The 15,940-nt window shown below is 42.9% G+C and overlaps 1 protein-coding gene and 2 long non-coding RNA genes across 3 annotated transcripts in view; 1 reads left to right on the top strand and 2 right to left on the bottom strand.

Annotated features, from left to right (window-relative positions):
- LOC309661708 (uncharacterized protein) overlaps positions 1 to 15,940 on the top strand; it is a 178,958-nt gene that overhangs the window by 7,968 nt on the left and 155,050 nt on the right. Inside the window, exon 2 of the mRNA XM_082463665.1 lies at positions 4,339 to 4,478. Coding sequence (XP_082319791.1) covers positions 4,339 to 4,478 — 140 coding nt within the window. The remainder of the gene's footprint in view (positions 1 to 4,338; positions 4,479 to 15,940) is intronic.
- The window catches only part of LOC309661736, a 130,466-nt gene continuing 116,104 nt past the window's right edge, over positions 1,579 to 15,940 (bottom strand). The window contains exon 2 of the long non-coding RNA XR_014264231.1: positions 1,579 to 2,107. This is a non-coding gene — a long non-coding RNA (uncharacterized lncRNA). The remainder of the gene's footprint in view (positions 2,108 to 15,940) is intronic.
- On the bottom strand, positions 2,116 to 10,704 carry LOC309661724. The gene is made up of 3 exons (XR_014264210.1): positions 8,322 to 10,704; positions 3,794 to 5,804; positions 2,116 to 2,741 (listed from the first exon to the last, which is right to left on the bottom strand). It is a non-coding gene; the product is annotated as an uncharacterized lncRNA (long non-coding RNA).

Raw genomic sequence — 15,940 nt, 5'->3', positions numbered from 1 at the left:
CCCTGGACCTATTGAATCACTACCTGCACTGATAAGGTCTCCAGGCGACCCATCTGCAGTGAACTTAGAGAATCACTCCCTCAAGTCAGGCCATAGGCCGACGGGTCAGAGAAGCTGCACATGGGTGGGATTTGGCAACTCTTTCTTTTTCCGTTTAATGGCCTCCTCCCCTCCTGCCTCCTTGTAGCTTATTTTAGAACATGTCGGGATCCTGCTTCTCTTGCCAACAAAAGGCTGTTGCTAAAATCTTTCAGCCGGCAGCAGTGATGTTTAATTCATGGGCTAGAAAATTAATTTTATTTTCATGAGTAGAGCTGGAGAAAAATAACAGGAAGTCTCTGTGCATGGCCCTTGGGAATTCAGCATGTCTGTTTAACTGGTAAAACAGTTAACAGTTCATTTACCAGATGAACTGGTAAAGGCGAGGGGGCCTCAGGAAAGGGCCACCTTCCACAAAGGATGCTTTGGGCTGCAAGTAGCACAAAACTCAACTTAGGATGGCTTAAAAGATGAGGAAAATTTCTAATTTCACTGGTAGGTAATCCTAAGGTAGGGCACTTGTGGGATGACTCAGTAATAACATCAAAGTGCAGGTTTCATTTCTGCCATGGTGGCCTTGTGGAATTTAGTTTTCCTTGTGGTTACAAGATGGCTGCCAGAGTTCCAGGAGTTACAACAGTGTCCTACAGAAGAAGAGAGAAGCTGCCCCTTCCTGAAGTCTCATCAGAGAGAAACTCTCTCCTGGTCATCTCACAGCTGATGTCTCCTCAAGTCTCACTTGCAGGATTGTGTCCCAAGTCCCTTGTTAAACCATCACTGGCAAGGGATTCAGGATAATCAGTGTTAGCCACTGAGCCACATGCCACATGAGGCGGGGGTTAAGAGCCAAACAAAACCCAGGCTCTGGGGGAAGGGAGAAGAGGGCATGGCTGCTGGGACAGCCAACACCTCTGCTCCAGGGCCTGCCTTTACTCCCTCTCATGACCTTCCCTCTTTGGTGTCACCTCCATTCCCTGGAAAGGCTCTGATTTCATATTTTAGCACGCTCTTCCCCTCTACTCCCTACCCGCTCCGCTTGTCTCCAGTCCTGCTGTCATTTCAGCGAGTTGTAAATGTCTGCCTTTTCCATGAGGCTCTGAGCTCTCCCATGGCACATCTGCCTCCCCAGAACCTGGCAATGGCCTCTGCTCAACATACACTGTGCTGGGGGAATGGATGCAGGAGGAGACGAATGAATGAGTTTAATCTTTGTGTGGCCTTTCTTTCTAAGGAAAGTTTTCATGTTGTTTCTTAACTTTAAAGATGTTTTTGCCCCTGTAAGAGAACTTTCCATGTGATTTTGGGGAAAGGACTGGGGAGAGAGAAGCCTTTCTCAGTGCCCCAGGAATCTGCATGCCCCTCTGCACCCATGTCCATCTGGGAGTCACCCTGACCTCAGTGGGGAGCTTGCAGAATTCTCTATCACTCCTCTGGGTTTTTATGCGGTGAGACGGGGCTGGGGAAGGTTGCTCTGGGCACAGGGAAGTGTTAAATGCCTTGTGGGAGAATGAATTTAAAAAGAAAAAGATGGACAGTGAGTGACTTAGAATGTGTTCTTTACCAAGGTTTTCCATGGTGACACACTTTCCTCAGACTGATGAATGGTTTTCTTGGCTGGTCATTGTCTTCATCGTTCAGGTGACGCAGAACGTCAGTGATGACGTCACGGTCAGATTTCTGTTCTCTTGCCTCAAATTTTACTTAAAAGGGCATTTAAAAGTCCACTTAAAAAAAAAGTCCACTTAATCTCACCCAGCAGGTACTCTTTTTTTTAAAAAAATTAATTTATTTATTCATTTTTGGCTGCGTTGGGATTTCGCTGCTGCACGCGGGCTTTCTCTAGTTGCGGCGAGCCAGGGCTACTCTTCATTGCGGTGCGTGGGCTTCTCACTTCGGTGGCTTCTCTTGTTGCGGAGCACGGGCTCTAGGCGCGCGAGCCTCAGTAGTTGTGGCGCACGGGCTTGGTTGCTCTGCGGCATGTGGGATCCTCCCGGACCAGGGCTCGAACCCGTGTCTCCTGCATTGGCAGGCGGCTTCCCAACCATTGCGCTACCAGGGAAGCCCTGCCCTTAAAATGGAAAAAAAAAAAAAATCAAATACCAGTGGACTTGGAAATGAAGAGTTACAAGAATAGAGTTTAGAACTCAGGTTTAAATTTGTTTTCTTCCTGTATCACTGTCTGTTGTATGCATACCATCATGCCCTGGCAATTTGGCTGTATGGGTTTTAGCTCGGTTCCCTAAAGAGACAATGGCTGTAAATGCAGCCTGTGACCTGAATGAGCAAGGCCATCTCCCAAAGCATCCTCCACCTCATCGTCAAAAAACATTTATCAAGCAGGCAATTAATTTGCTATGGTCTTGAGCCAGGCACTGTGTAAAAAAACAGAGACCTGGTCTCTACCCTCCTACCTTTTATAACTCAGAGGAACAGCTGTGATTTTCCCCAAGTAGTGTATCCAACTTAATGTTCTCTTGGCATGAGTAGAAGTGGAAAATACTCTTACTTCTTTAAAAGTTCTATGCATGAAATTAGAAATGAATTTCTAAAATGTAACTTTCCTGGAGTAGTTTGTCGGTTCCCTCCTCTAATAAATACATTCATAAGAAGCTTTTGCAGATGGTTACAATGAAGATCGTCTCTATTCTCAGCCTGTGAGTCACTGGAGTGTCCCTGAAAGCATTTGTTTTGCCCTAGAGTCTCTATAAGCAAAAGAAGGTATTTATTAGCAAGTGTGAATAATGCCCACATATCTCCCCCTCCCATCTCCCACCTCCAAATCCATTGTGTTTGGCTCCCTAGCTCCTGACAAGTGGGTGAGTCATTAACATTTTTGAGCTCTGCTTGAATTACTCCAGGGTCTTGACTCCATCTGGAGCTACCCTCTGAGCATAGACTGGGTATGAACCTAAACTTGGCAGAGCTCCCAGGAGGGTTGGAATAAACCATAGTTATTAGAGCTAATATTCCTTCCTGCACAGAGCTGGTAGTCAGTCAGTGTTCGCCCAGTGGTTAAAATCATTGGATAACTGTGCCTTCCCTGGTGCTCCTGGAATTCCCAACAATCCAAGAGCTAAAGGGCCAATACCTGGCTCAGCTGCAGGGCTTAAATCTAAAAATAAATCTGTTCTGATTGGTTTTGATTGGTTGGTGCCCTTGTGGGTTGTCAGTTTTTTTTTAATTGAAGTATAGTTGATTTACAATATTGTGTTACTTTCACATATACAGCAAAGTAATTTGGAGATACATATATATATATATATATATATATATATTCCTTTTTTGATTCTTTTCCATTATAGGTTATTATAAGATATGGAATATAGTTCCCTATGGTGTACTCAAATATTTTTAATATCATCTCTGCATATGCATTTTCTTGTTATCATATGATTCATATAATCTTCAGCTTCTATCCTTTTCTATTTTAACTGAATGAGAACTTTGAAAAAATCAGTCAGTCATTCTGGCTTAAATTTATATCCTAAATCATGTAAGGAAAGGTATTAGGGCCCAATCTAAGTTCTGGGGTTGAAAGTAAATCACCTGTCCTAATAAAAACTTCTTTTGTGATAGAGGCAATGTGTGTCTAAAAGGTGATGTTTATTTTCTAGTTTATAATTGCCTTTATGTAAGATTCCGCCCGAAAGATTTGATATTAATCATCAGAAAAAAATAACATTGGAAAAGTCAGATTGTGAAGGTGTATCGCTAAGTGTTGGGAGTTGGGAGGACAGAACGTGGAGGACCTTACCGCTAATCCAGGCGGTACTCCTAGCTCACAGGTCATTGCCCGTGATGTTGTGGACGGTGTCTAGGCTCCCAGCAGCCCAGGGTCGGTGCCACTCAAACCACACCTGAGGCTTGGTACAGGGAATCGTTTTAATGATAGAAAATTTCAAACATACATAAAAGTAAAGAGAATGGAGTCTCTATCCCCACACCCACCCCTCACCTGGGGATTTTTTTTTTTGGTAACTTTTTACTTTGATATATAATTTCAGATACATAGAACAGTTGTAAGAACAGTACAGGGAACTCCCATTTACTCTACGCAGACTGAACAATTTCCATCTTATCCCATTGGCTTTATCATATTCTCTATGTGTATATGTATACATATGTGTGACTACTATTTTTTCTGAGCCATTTGAGAATAAGTCAGAGATATTGTGTCCTTTTATCTCTAAATACTTCAGTATGTATTTCCTAACAATAAGAATACAACCACAGTACAATGTTCAAAACCAGGAGTTTAACCTTGATATTATCTTTTTTTTTTTTTGTGATGCCCAGCAGCATATGGGATCGTAATTCACCCACCAGGAATGGAACTGGCCCCCGCTGCTTTGGAAGCACAGAGTCTTAACCACTGGACCACCAGGGAAGTCCCAACCTTGATATTATCTAATCCACAGTGGATAGCCGAATGTCATCAGGTACACTAGCAATGTCCTTTATAGCTTCCCCCCCCCCCTTTCGGATTAGATTGAAGCAAATTCAAGACAATTGCATCTGTATATACTTAAGTATCCAGTATTAGTTGGGGTAATTCTGGCTACATCGTCCTCATGGAAAACCTCGGGGGCCACCTTTCCCCTACCAACTGCCCCCAGCTCTTTGCGGGAAAACATTTGTGAGGGGCAGTTTTCAGAAGCGGGAAGGGGTAGAAACTGAGAAGCAGACATAGGTAATGAGCGAGGCAGTAGTTCTCAGGCTGGTCTGCGGACTGTGTATTGGGGGTCATCTGAGTTGCTCGTGCAACGTGCAGATCAGGGGGCTCTACCCAGACGGGAGCTCCACCCAGGCCCTACAGGATGAGAACCTCTGGGAGCGACCCGGACTCTGCATTTTAACAGGTGCCACGGGTAGCTCTTATACTCTGTGGGTTGGAGGTGCTCTGACCCGGAGGCAGGTGACCTGGGAGTGATGCTGTGTCCCTAGCAGTTTAATGTCACATCCCCACACACGTGCCCCGTCTCAGAACAGGTGCAAGGCTGTTACATTGCCTCCAATTCCACTAGCCCGAGATTCCTTAGGGTTGATAAGAGGCAGCATTTGGGGAATGGGAATAGCTGCAGGGGCTCCTCTCTCAGCACACAGCTTCTTACACAGGGCTGAGCCCGAGGGGGTGGGAGTTTCACTGGAGAGAGGAGAGTTAAAGCGGAAGGAGAACCTGTGATCGGACCGGACCCGGACCCGGAATGCTTTGTGGTGTGGAGTGAGCTTGTTTCCCCGGGGCGGGGTGGGGGTAGGTGCTTGGGTCATCCCTGGGGTGGAAGGCTGTTCAGAAGAGGTGAAAAAAACTCAGGAGAAAGCCTCAAACAAACAGCCCTAGGCAGAAACCTCCACCTGCTTGGAAGAGGGCCCTGAAACCTTTCTTAGGACTGCGGAGGGGACTCAGGTGCGGCAGCCAACTGCGTAGCCTCAGCGCCTCCCCTGCCCGATCTTCCCCTCCGGGAAGGCAGCCCCAGTACGAGTAGCGGTGGCATCATTATTATCGCTCCCAGGACCAGACAGCGAGTTGGTGCAGGAAATCCGCTGTATAGACGTGACCGCGTTCAGGAAACGTGTCCATTCAAAGAATGGAGGTCGGTGGAGCCCTTCTCTCGGGCCCCTTTCATCTTTGAGGGTCGGGGCTTTCCAGTCGTCTTCATTTGCTGAGGAGCAAATACTTCTTAGACCAGGCAGGCGGGGAGGCAGTGCAGCTCTGCCTGGGACAAGGCACACTTTAGGGGCGTCCTGGACCTAGGCTCCTCTGCTACCTGAGATACAAGGACCCTTGTAAATGATTCTGACCCACCAAGAGATGACAACCATTGGGGAGACGCTCTAGATGTTCACTGTGCATCCGATGGGCGGCAGTGGGCTTAATTCTAACCTGCATCCTGTCAATGTGGCCACGTGACAAAGGTGACCACGTGACACAGGGGACCACCCTCACCTAGGACAGTAATCCAAGTGGCTGTTTCAGTTCCTCCTGCTGTTGAATTTTCCTCTCCGTTCTCTTGAAAAGGCGCTGCGCTCTCCAAGTCCCTCTCCATTTTAGCACGAGTGGTTCTCAAGCTGTAGCTCGTGCCAGTTTAGATCTCGGGGCTCATTCAGCCTTGCTCAGGGGAGCCGGGCTGGGTTTCTCTCATTCAGAGATAAGTGTGAAGAGGCAGCCGAGAGCCTTCCAAACCCAGGCAGGCGTGGAGTCTTCACAGAGAAAGAGAGATGCAAAGTCCTGAAAGCAGAGCTCGCATTGGTGCTGTGCCCAGACTGCACGACGTGTGGGAGCAGCTCCCGGAGAAGCAAACAGACAGATGGGCCTCCTTGGCCCCCTGGGGCTGCCAGGTCCTTCTTCAGTCTAAAGGCTGGAGGCAAGAGTCTGGACTCAGATATAGCTTTGCTGATTAGCAAAAGTTCTCATCTCCCAAGTCTCTCCCTGGTCAGGGCCATTCCTAGTGGACATGAATTGGGTTTATGAAAAAAGTATTTGAAAGTGCCAAGGAGGTTCCCGCACCGTCGTGATGATGCTGAGTAGGCAGATTGATGTTCTGATGTGTACCCGGGTTCAGGAGCAAGGGAGGGAGCACTTCTGGGGTGCGCTTTTCCACCTGCTTGGAGGCAGGCAGGTGGAGAGATTTAGATGACTAATTAACTTGTGTTTTGCACACATTTATGGACATGTGCCCAGCATGGGCCTGGGAATACACAGGTGAGCAAGCTGTCATTCCTGACCACAAAATGCTCACGATCTAGAAGAGGAGACAGACCTAGGAGAATTGTAACTCAGTGTGATGAATACGAGGACTGAAGTGGGCCTGAGGTGCAGGGATGGCTAGAGGAGGTGGGTGTTGTAACTGTTTTAATCCACACAACAATAATCCTACAGGGCCTTAATGTCTTCACGGCTGTTCTGAACAACAGCAAAACTTTGCAAACAAAATTATTTCATAACTAAGTAGAGGGTAAGCTTAACCCAATGAATGCATTTGGTGGCAAAATCTGACCTAAACTGTTTATCCTTTTTAGTCTGAATGTTCGTATTGATGTGTTGTGTGACAGACCCACCATGGGTATTACTATAATGCATAGGCACTCTATTACCTTTATCAAATCTGAACAATTCTGAACCTTGAAGCACATCTGACCCTTGGGTTTTGATGAGGGACTGTGGACTTGTCCTGGTATCGTCTGCATTTTGCATCTGAGGAGGCAGAATGCAGGGCGGACTCATTTGCCCAAGATCCAGAGCTGGTAAGGGGCAGTCAGGCCTTGCGAGAATGTCCTTCTGATGCCTGAGCCCTGCTGGACACCCTCAGGTGACACTGCCTTGAGAGGCACCGACTTACACAGCAGTGGTTTGGGCACCGGGCTCATGGGTGTCTCTGGAGTGGGGATGGATCGGATAGCATTGCCCAGGGATGTACCCAGGTGGCCGTGACGGGGATGTGGGTGTCAGTCTCCCCCTTGGCCCGGGCTCATCCACCTCACTCTGGTGGTAGTCAGATCCTATTTAACAGGGAATGGGGATTTTGTGCCTCTCTGCCCACAAGATATGCTGTTGCCATGTCAAAATCTGTCCGCCACCACACCCCGCCCAGGTTATCTCTCACTGCTTCTTGTCTCCATTCTTTGAACATTTTGTTCCCATCACTGGGTTCTGGTCTGTTACCCCTAAGGTCTCTTCAACCAGTGGGAAAGAGGTACTTGTTAATAATTCTGGTGTTTTTTAGGTTGGCCCCACGATCAGCTTTGTGTACAGGCAGGAAGTAGCCAACAGGGAGAAGTGATTTTAGGGACACAGGCCTTAAACAGCCTTCAAATTACCTTCCTTAGCTGTCCTAGCAATTGGAGCAGGGGTTCTGGGCTGAGGCTGGATGCCTCAGGGGTTTCATGAGCCCCCGAAATAGGTTTTGGGTGTGTTGGCGTTTTTCTTCCATTGGATTCTCAGCAGAGCCTGTGACTTTAAAAAGGTTAAGTGCTGCTGGGTTGGAGTGAGGCTCATTAAGCATGTCAGCATTTCCCAAAAGGATAAACAGTAAATGAGTGTTCATTTATATACTCTCTTCCATTATCCTGTCGTGTATCTATAGTCAATATGATCACTTTCATGCTTTAGTTAATAGCTAGGATAATTAACCCTTGGTAGGCTGAAAGGAAAACTTGGGAGCTTCTGGATTCAATAGGCTTTTATGGGGTAGGTCTACCTGGAGTCCCCCAAATGAGGGATCCCCTTGGATTGTGGCACAACCCAAGGACAAAAAACAAAGGGTGTTTTTCATCACTTTGCTTACTTCATAATTTTGCCAGGTCTTCTCATCACGAGGGAAGCAGTGGTGGTTCCTCCAAGGGCCTTTCCCTGCCTCCGCTTAGCTCTGCTTGTTAAACACACCCCGGTGATAAGAATCTAAGGAGGTAGTGCATGATTTTCCTCTTGCTGCTGTAACAAATTATCACAAAGTTAGTGACTTACAGCAAAACAAATTTATAAACTTACAGTTCCATAGGTTAGAAGTCCGACACAGTTCTCACTGGGTTAAAATCAAGGTGTCAACAGGGCGACATTCCTTTCTGGAGGCTCTAGGGGAGACTCTTTTCCCTTGCCTTTTCCAGCTTCTGGAGGCTGCCTGCATTTCTTGGCTCATGGCCCCTTGTTCTGTCTTCAAAGCCAGGCGCTATCTTCGACCTAGAGGTCAAGTCCTTCTCACATAGCATCACTCTGACCTCCTCTTCTGATTCTCTTCCACTTTTAAGGACCCTTGTGGTTACATTGGTCCCACTTGGACAATTCGGGATAATCTCATCTTTGAAGTCAGCTGATTAGCAACCTTAATTCCATCTGTAACCTTACTTCCCCTTTGCCATGTAATGTAACATATTCACAGGTACCAGGGACTAGGACGTGGACATCTTTGGGACATCATGCCTACCACACCCAGACACCAAAGAAAACTAATCTGCATTAATTCCTTTGGTTATTATAAGTACCACCTGGACAGAAACACTCAGTTATGTATAACCTTCCTTCGAGGAGAGCTTGTCCTTGTGAGAGGCATATCAAAGGGTCACGACATTGCAAGTTCTCTGACCTCATCCTCCCCTTCCTGGGACTGGGGGGAATGTCTGGCCATCCCACAGGTTGTGACCAACTTTCCAGGAATAGCCCTGGAGCATGTAGCCCTCTTAGGGACCTTCTAAAGGATGTGTTGATGCTAACGTTTGACTGCCCACCTCTGGCTAGTCCCAGGGGTGACGTATGTTAGCAAAAATTGGCTGGAGGCAGCTTAGGGTCTTGAAACCATCAGATAAACATTTTATTAGGGATGTGTGTGAGGAGAGATTCCTGGCCTGTCTGGAATATAATTTATGATTGTGTGTGCAGTGTGTGAGCAGGGATGAGAGGACAGAGATGGGAAAACAGAAACCCAACAGTAACATTAGCCACAGAAACAGGTGCAAATCTATGCAGGAAAATGCAGAGGGGAAAAAAGCCCCTGGTCATTTGACTTGTGTCACATGAAAATGGCAGCAAGACCTTGGAGGGTAGGATGTTCAGGGGGAAAAGGAGTCTCAAGCCAGTAGCAGCATCTTTCCAGGCAGAGGGGCTTTGTCTTGGTGAGGAGATATTGGCTAATTGCATGGATCTGGGGCTTTTGTTGGTTTTGTTTTGGTTCCAAACGGTGGTCGGAAAAGCATCTCTTACAGTGACTGTGTGCAGCCCTGGCCCTGCACAAAGTCCTGAGACTGGGGACAGGGAAGGCAGGGAGAAGGTGACCAAGCAACTTTCCCAGAAGCAGGACCAGCTACATAATTTACAGGGCTGGGTGTAAAATGAAAATACAGGGCCCTTGTTCAATAATTATCAAGAATTTCAAGATGGTGGTGGCAGAGTATTTAGCCAAGCATGGGGCCCTCCTACGGCCTTGCGTTCTCACACTGGTCACACACCATGAAGCATGAAGTGGCCACTGCCCAGGGCAACGTTCCCTGTGTGTGTCCTTGGCTCTCTCTGATATCACGAGTGATGTTTGAGGCCTCTTTCCCAGGGAGTTAGCAGGACCATGGGCCTTGGCCCTGAGGACTTGCTTTCATATCATAGAACTTGTCTTGATTGCACTGGATATTTGATGCTGCTTGACAGGTACTTTGCTCCATCTGGGGGGAGCCCACATTCCAGGGGCAGGAAGCAAGAGGGGCGAGGAAGAGAAACTTGGGACTCTTAGAGCCTTCCCTTCCGGCGGTGTGACCTCAGACAAGCAACTTAGATCCTCCCCATCCCTATGGAGTGTGAGAAAATATTTGCAAATCACGTGTCTAAAAAGAAGTTAATATCCAAAGTATACAAGGAGCTCATACAACTCAGTAGCAAAAACACCATATAACACAATTTAAAAGTTGGCAAAGGACCTAAAAAGACATTTTTCCAAAGATGACAAACATTTGGGGAACAGGTATATGAAAAGGTGATTCACATCACCAGTCATCAGGGAAATGCAAATCAAAACCACAATGAGATATCACCTCACACCTGTTAGTATGTGTATTATGAAAAAGACAAGAGATAAATGCCAGTGAGGATGTGGAGAAAAGGGAATCTGTGTGCACTGTTTTGGGGAATGTAAATTGGTACAACCAGTACTGAAAACAGTATGGAGATTCCTCAAGAAAATAAAATTAGAATACCATGTGATCCAGCAACTCCACTTCTGGTCATATAGCAAAAAGAAACAATATTTTTTTAGGAGTTCCCCGGCTGTCCAGTGGTTAAGACTTCATGCTCTCACTGCTGAGGGGAGGGCCTGGGTTCAATCCGAGGTTGGGGAACTAAGATCCCACAAGCCACGTGGTACGGGAAAAAAACAAAAACAAAAACAAAAACAAACTTTGAAATGTTATTCACAGTAATGGTATGGAAAGAACCTGCCTGTCTCTCACAGATGAATGGATAAACAAAATCTGATACATACACACACACACACACACACACACAAATATACATATATAACATACACAATGGGATATTATTCAGCCTTAAAGTAAATCCTTACACTTGCAAGAACATGAATGAGCCTGGAGAACATTATGCTAAGTGAAATAAGCCTGATGGAGAAAAGACAAATGCTGCACGGTATCACTTATGTGTGGAATCTAAAAAAAAAGTTGGAATCATAGAAACACAGAGCAGAAATTGTTGCCTGCAGTTGGGCATGGGGGGAAATGGGAACACGCTGGTAAATGGATACAAATTTTCAGTTATAACATGAGGGATAAAATGAAGGAATAAGGTCTGAGGAGCTAATGTGTAACATGGGGACTAACTGATGATGCTGTATTCTGTAACTGAAAATTTCTGAGAGAGTAGAATTTGTGTCCTCACACACAAAAAGTAAATATATGACAGGTGATGGGTATGTGAATTAACTTGATTGTGAGAATCCTTTCACAATATATACGTATATCAAATAATCACATTTTACGTTTTAGATATATTACAGTTTTGTCAGTTTTGCCTCAAAATAGCTGTAAAAAGAGGAAAACGATCAACAAAATTGACAAAACTAGTTAGATTGACTATTAAAAAAAAGAGATAAGAACAAAATATGTAAAATCAGAAATGAAGAAAGGGACATTACTACCAATTTTGTAGAGATAAAAAGGCTTACAATAGAGTATATTGACAGTTGTAGACCAACAAATTTGATAACTTAGATGAAATGAACACATTCCTAGAAACACACATCGTACCAAGAAATACAAAATCTGAACAGATCTAGAAGTTAAGATATGGAATCAGTTATCAAAAATCTCCCTACAACTGAACGCCCAGCACCAGGTATCTTCATGGTGAATTCTACCAACAACTTAAAGAAGAATTAACACCAATCCTTCTCAAGTTCTTCCAAACAATTTAAGAGGAGAGAATGTATCTTCACTCATTCTATGAGGTTAACATTACATCAATTACAAACCTAAAGACACTACAAGAAAAGTACACTACAGACCAATATCCCTTATGAATACTGATGCAAAAACCCTTTAAAATAATAAGAGACAGAACAGCCCATTATAAGGATTATACATCATGACCAAATGGGATTTATTCTTGCAAGGCAAGGTTGGTTCAACATATGAAAATCAATCAATGTAGTATAGCACATAAACAGATTGAAGGGACTAAACTCCATGTGATCATCTTAATTGATGCAGAAAAAACATTTGACAAAATTCAATGCCATATTATGATTAAAAAAAAAAAAAAAAACTCAACAAACCAGGAATACAAGTTGATGACTTCAACATAACAAAGGTCACAGATAGAAAACCAACAGCTATTATATTCAGTGGTGAAATCTTTCTCCCTAAGATCAGGAACAAAGGAAGGATGCCTGTTGTCACCACTTCTATTCAGCAAAGTACTGGAATTCCTCGCCAAATACATAAGGCAAGATAAAAAATAAAACGCATCTAAATCGGAAAGGAAGAAATAAAATTATATTTGTTCAGAGACAACACACAAGCACCAAAAAAAATCTGTTAGAATTAATAAATGAATTTAGAAAATTTGCCAGATACAAAATCAACACTCAAAAATCAGTTGTTTCGCTATACACTAAGAATGAAAAGTTTGAAAAGGAAAGTTAAAAAAAAATACCATTTAAAATATCATGAAATATAGTAAAAGACGAGGAATAACTTAACCAGCGGGACAAAAGACATGTACATTGAAAACTAGAAAACGTTGCTGAAGGAAATTAATGAAGACACCAACAAATGTAAAGGCATCTTATGTTCACAGATTGGAGGACTTAATGTTGTTAATATGTCAACACGACTTAAGGGGATGTACGGATTAAAAGCAATCTCTTTAAACATCACAGTGAGGTTTTTTCAGAAGTAGTAAAATTCACCCTAAAGTTCATATGGAATTTAAAAGGCCTGAATAGTCAAAATAATGTGGAAAAAGAACAAAATTTGAAGTTTCAAATTTCTTGATTTCGAAACCTACTACACAACCACAGTAATCAAAATAGTACTGGCATAAACACACATACAGGACGGAGAATAGGCCAGTGGAACAAAACAGCAACCCAGAAGTAAACCCGTATATACATCACCAAATGATTTTCAACAGGCGTGCCAAGACCACCCAATGGGGAAAGGATAGCGATTTCAACAAATGGTACTGGAAAAACAATATCCACATTCAAAAGAATGACGGTAGACCCTTACCTTACACCACATACAGAAATTAACTCAGTGAATGAATGACCTAAATGTGAGACCTAAAACTATAAAACTCTTAGAAGAAAGTTCTGGGAAGAAAACCATGACATGAAATTTGGCCAAGAGTTCTTGAATATGACACCAAAAGTGGAGGTAATAAAAGAAATAGATAAACTAGGTATTCAAAATTTAAAAATACTTCTTTCATCAAAAAATAAAACGAACCTGCTGAATGGGAGAAAATATTTGCAAATCCTATAGCTGATAAGGTTAATATCCAGTATGTATACACTTGTACACTGTTGGTGGGTATGGAAAATGGTGCACACAGAAAGGAAAACAGTATGGTGGTTCCTCAAAACATTAAAAATAGAATTACCATATGATCCCATAATTCGAGTTCCTATTAAATACTCAAAAAGAATTGAAATTATGAACTCAAAGAGTTATGTGTTCACCCATGTTCATAGCAGAATTATTCACTATAGGCAAAAGGTGAAAAAACTCAAGGGTCCATTGAGGGATGAAGGGATATACAAAATGTGACCTATACAAACAATAAATCAATATTCAGTCTTAAAAAGGAAGGGAATTCTGACACATGCTACAACATGGACCAACCTTCAGGCATTACGCTAAGTAAAATAAGCCAGTCACAAGAGGACAAATACTGTATGATCCCACTTATATGAAGTACATAGAGTAATCAAATTCACAGAGACAGAAAGTACAATGGTGGTTTCCAGGGGTGAGGGGGCAAGGGAAATGGAGAGTTGTTGTTTCATGAGTACAGACTATTATAGTTTTGCAAGATGAAAAGTTCTGTGGATGGATGATGGTAATGATAGCACAGCAGTGTAAATATATTTCATGCCTCTGGCCTGCACTCTTAAATTGTTAAGATGATAAATTTTATGTTATGTATATTTTACCAGAATTTTTTTAAATAGAGGAAAATTAAGACATTCATATAAAGAAACACTGACGAAGTTCATTACTAGTAGATCTGCTCAATAAGAACTGTTAAAGGAATCCTTCAGGCTGAAATGAAACGTAACTTGAAACCATATGAAGAATTAAAGAACAATGGTAAAGGTAACTACACTAAGTTTAAAAGGCCAACACATTTGCAGTTAGGGTTTGTAACACCTCTTTTCAAAATGTGATTTAAAAGACAAATATATAAAATAGTTATTATAAGGCTATTAATGGGCACACAATACATAAGGATGTCATTTGTGACAAGTGCAGTGTAAACGAGGATGTGGGATGTAAATAAGCAGAATTTTTGTTATTATTAAATAAAAATGTTATTACTTCAAATTTGTTTTTTCATAAAATTAAGATGTTTACTTTAACCCCTAGGATAAGCACTAAGAAAACTACCTCACAAGTATACAGAAAAGAAATAAGAAGAGAATCAAAATGGTAAACTGGGAAAAACATCAACCACAAAAGAATGCAATAATGAAGGAACTGAAGAACAAAAAGGATATAAGATATCTAGAAAATAAATAGTGTAGCAGTAGAAGTTCAAAGGGCTCAGTATAGGATCAACACAAAGAAGACTACACGCAATCACGTTATAATCAACTTGTTAAATGTGAAGTACAAAGAGAGAATATTGAAAGGAACAAGAGAAAAGTGACTTGGCACATATGAGGGAACTCCCAGAAAACAATTTGTGAATTTCTCAGCAGAAACCTTACAGGCCAGGAGAGAGTTGGATGATATATTCAAAGTACTGAAAAAAAAAAAAAACCTGTGAGCAAAAATGACCATACCTAGCAAAATTATGCTTTAAAAATAAAGGAGAGATAAAGTCAACAAAATCAAAGTGAGTTCATCACTACTAGACCTGCCTTATAAGAAATGCTTAAGGGAGATCACTTTGAAATGAAAACATGTGAACAGAAATGCAAAAGCAAACAAAAGCATAAATTTCAATGGTAAACTCATACACACACACACACAAATATAGCATAATAACACTGTAATGGTGCTGTATAAAGTACTTTAATCCTGAGATAAAAGTTAAAATTTGTTAACAATATAAAAAGAAGGAAACTGACTATAAGGACACAAAGTTTGGGTGGGAGTAAAAGAATAGATGTTTAGAACTACAAGATTTCTATGTAGCCTTCAGCTAACCACAAAGAAAAGGCCTACTATAAATAAACAAAAGATAAAGAGAAAAGGATCAAAGTAAATCACTACAAAAAAATAAACAACAATGAAATAAAGCTACAGAGAAAGAGTGCAAAACAGACATAAGACAATTAACAAAACAGCAATAGTAAGTCCTTACTTAAACAGAATCCAAATGGGAGCCATTTGGGAATGTTGAGAGGCTTTATAGAAGCTAAATCTCTTCTTGATGTTTTCTGTTAGAAACCTTGTGTTAAGTGGGCCTGAGGACTTTCTGTTAATATGCCAACATGTTGGGCTTCCCTGGTGGCGCAGTGGTTAAGAATCCGCCTGCCAGTGCAGGGGACACGGGTCTGAGCCCTGATCCAGGAAGATCCCACATGCCGGGGAGCAACAAAGCCCCTGCACCACAACTACTGAGCCTGCGCTCTAGAGCCCACGTGCCACAACTACTGAAGCCCGCATGCCTAGAGCCTGTGCTCTGCAGCAAGAGAAGCCACCACAATGAGAAGCCCGCGCACCACAACAAAGAGTAGCCCCC

The sequence above is a fragment of the Balaenoptera physalus genome (assembly GCF_965194825.1).
Source record: "Balaenoptera physalus genome assembly, chromosome: 5".
Taxonomy (NCBI): domain Eukaryota; kingdom Metazoa; phylum Chordata; class Mammalia; order Artiodactyla; family Balaenopteridae; genus Balaenoptera; species Balaenoptera physalus.
Note: the sequence above shows the minus strand (reverse complement) of the source record. Positions and strands in the feature narration are given on the sequence as shown.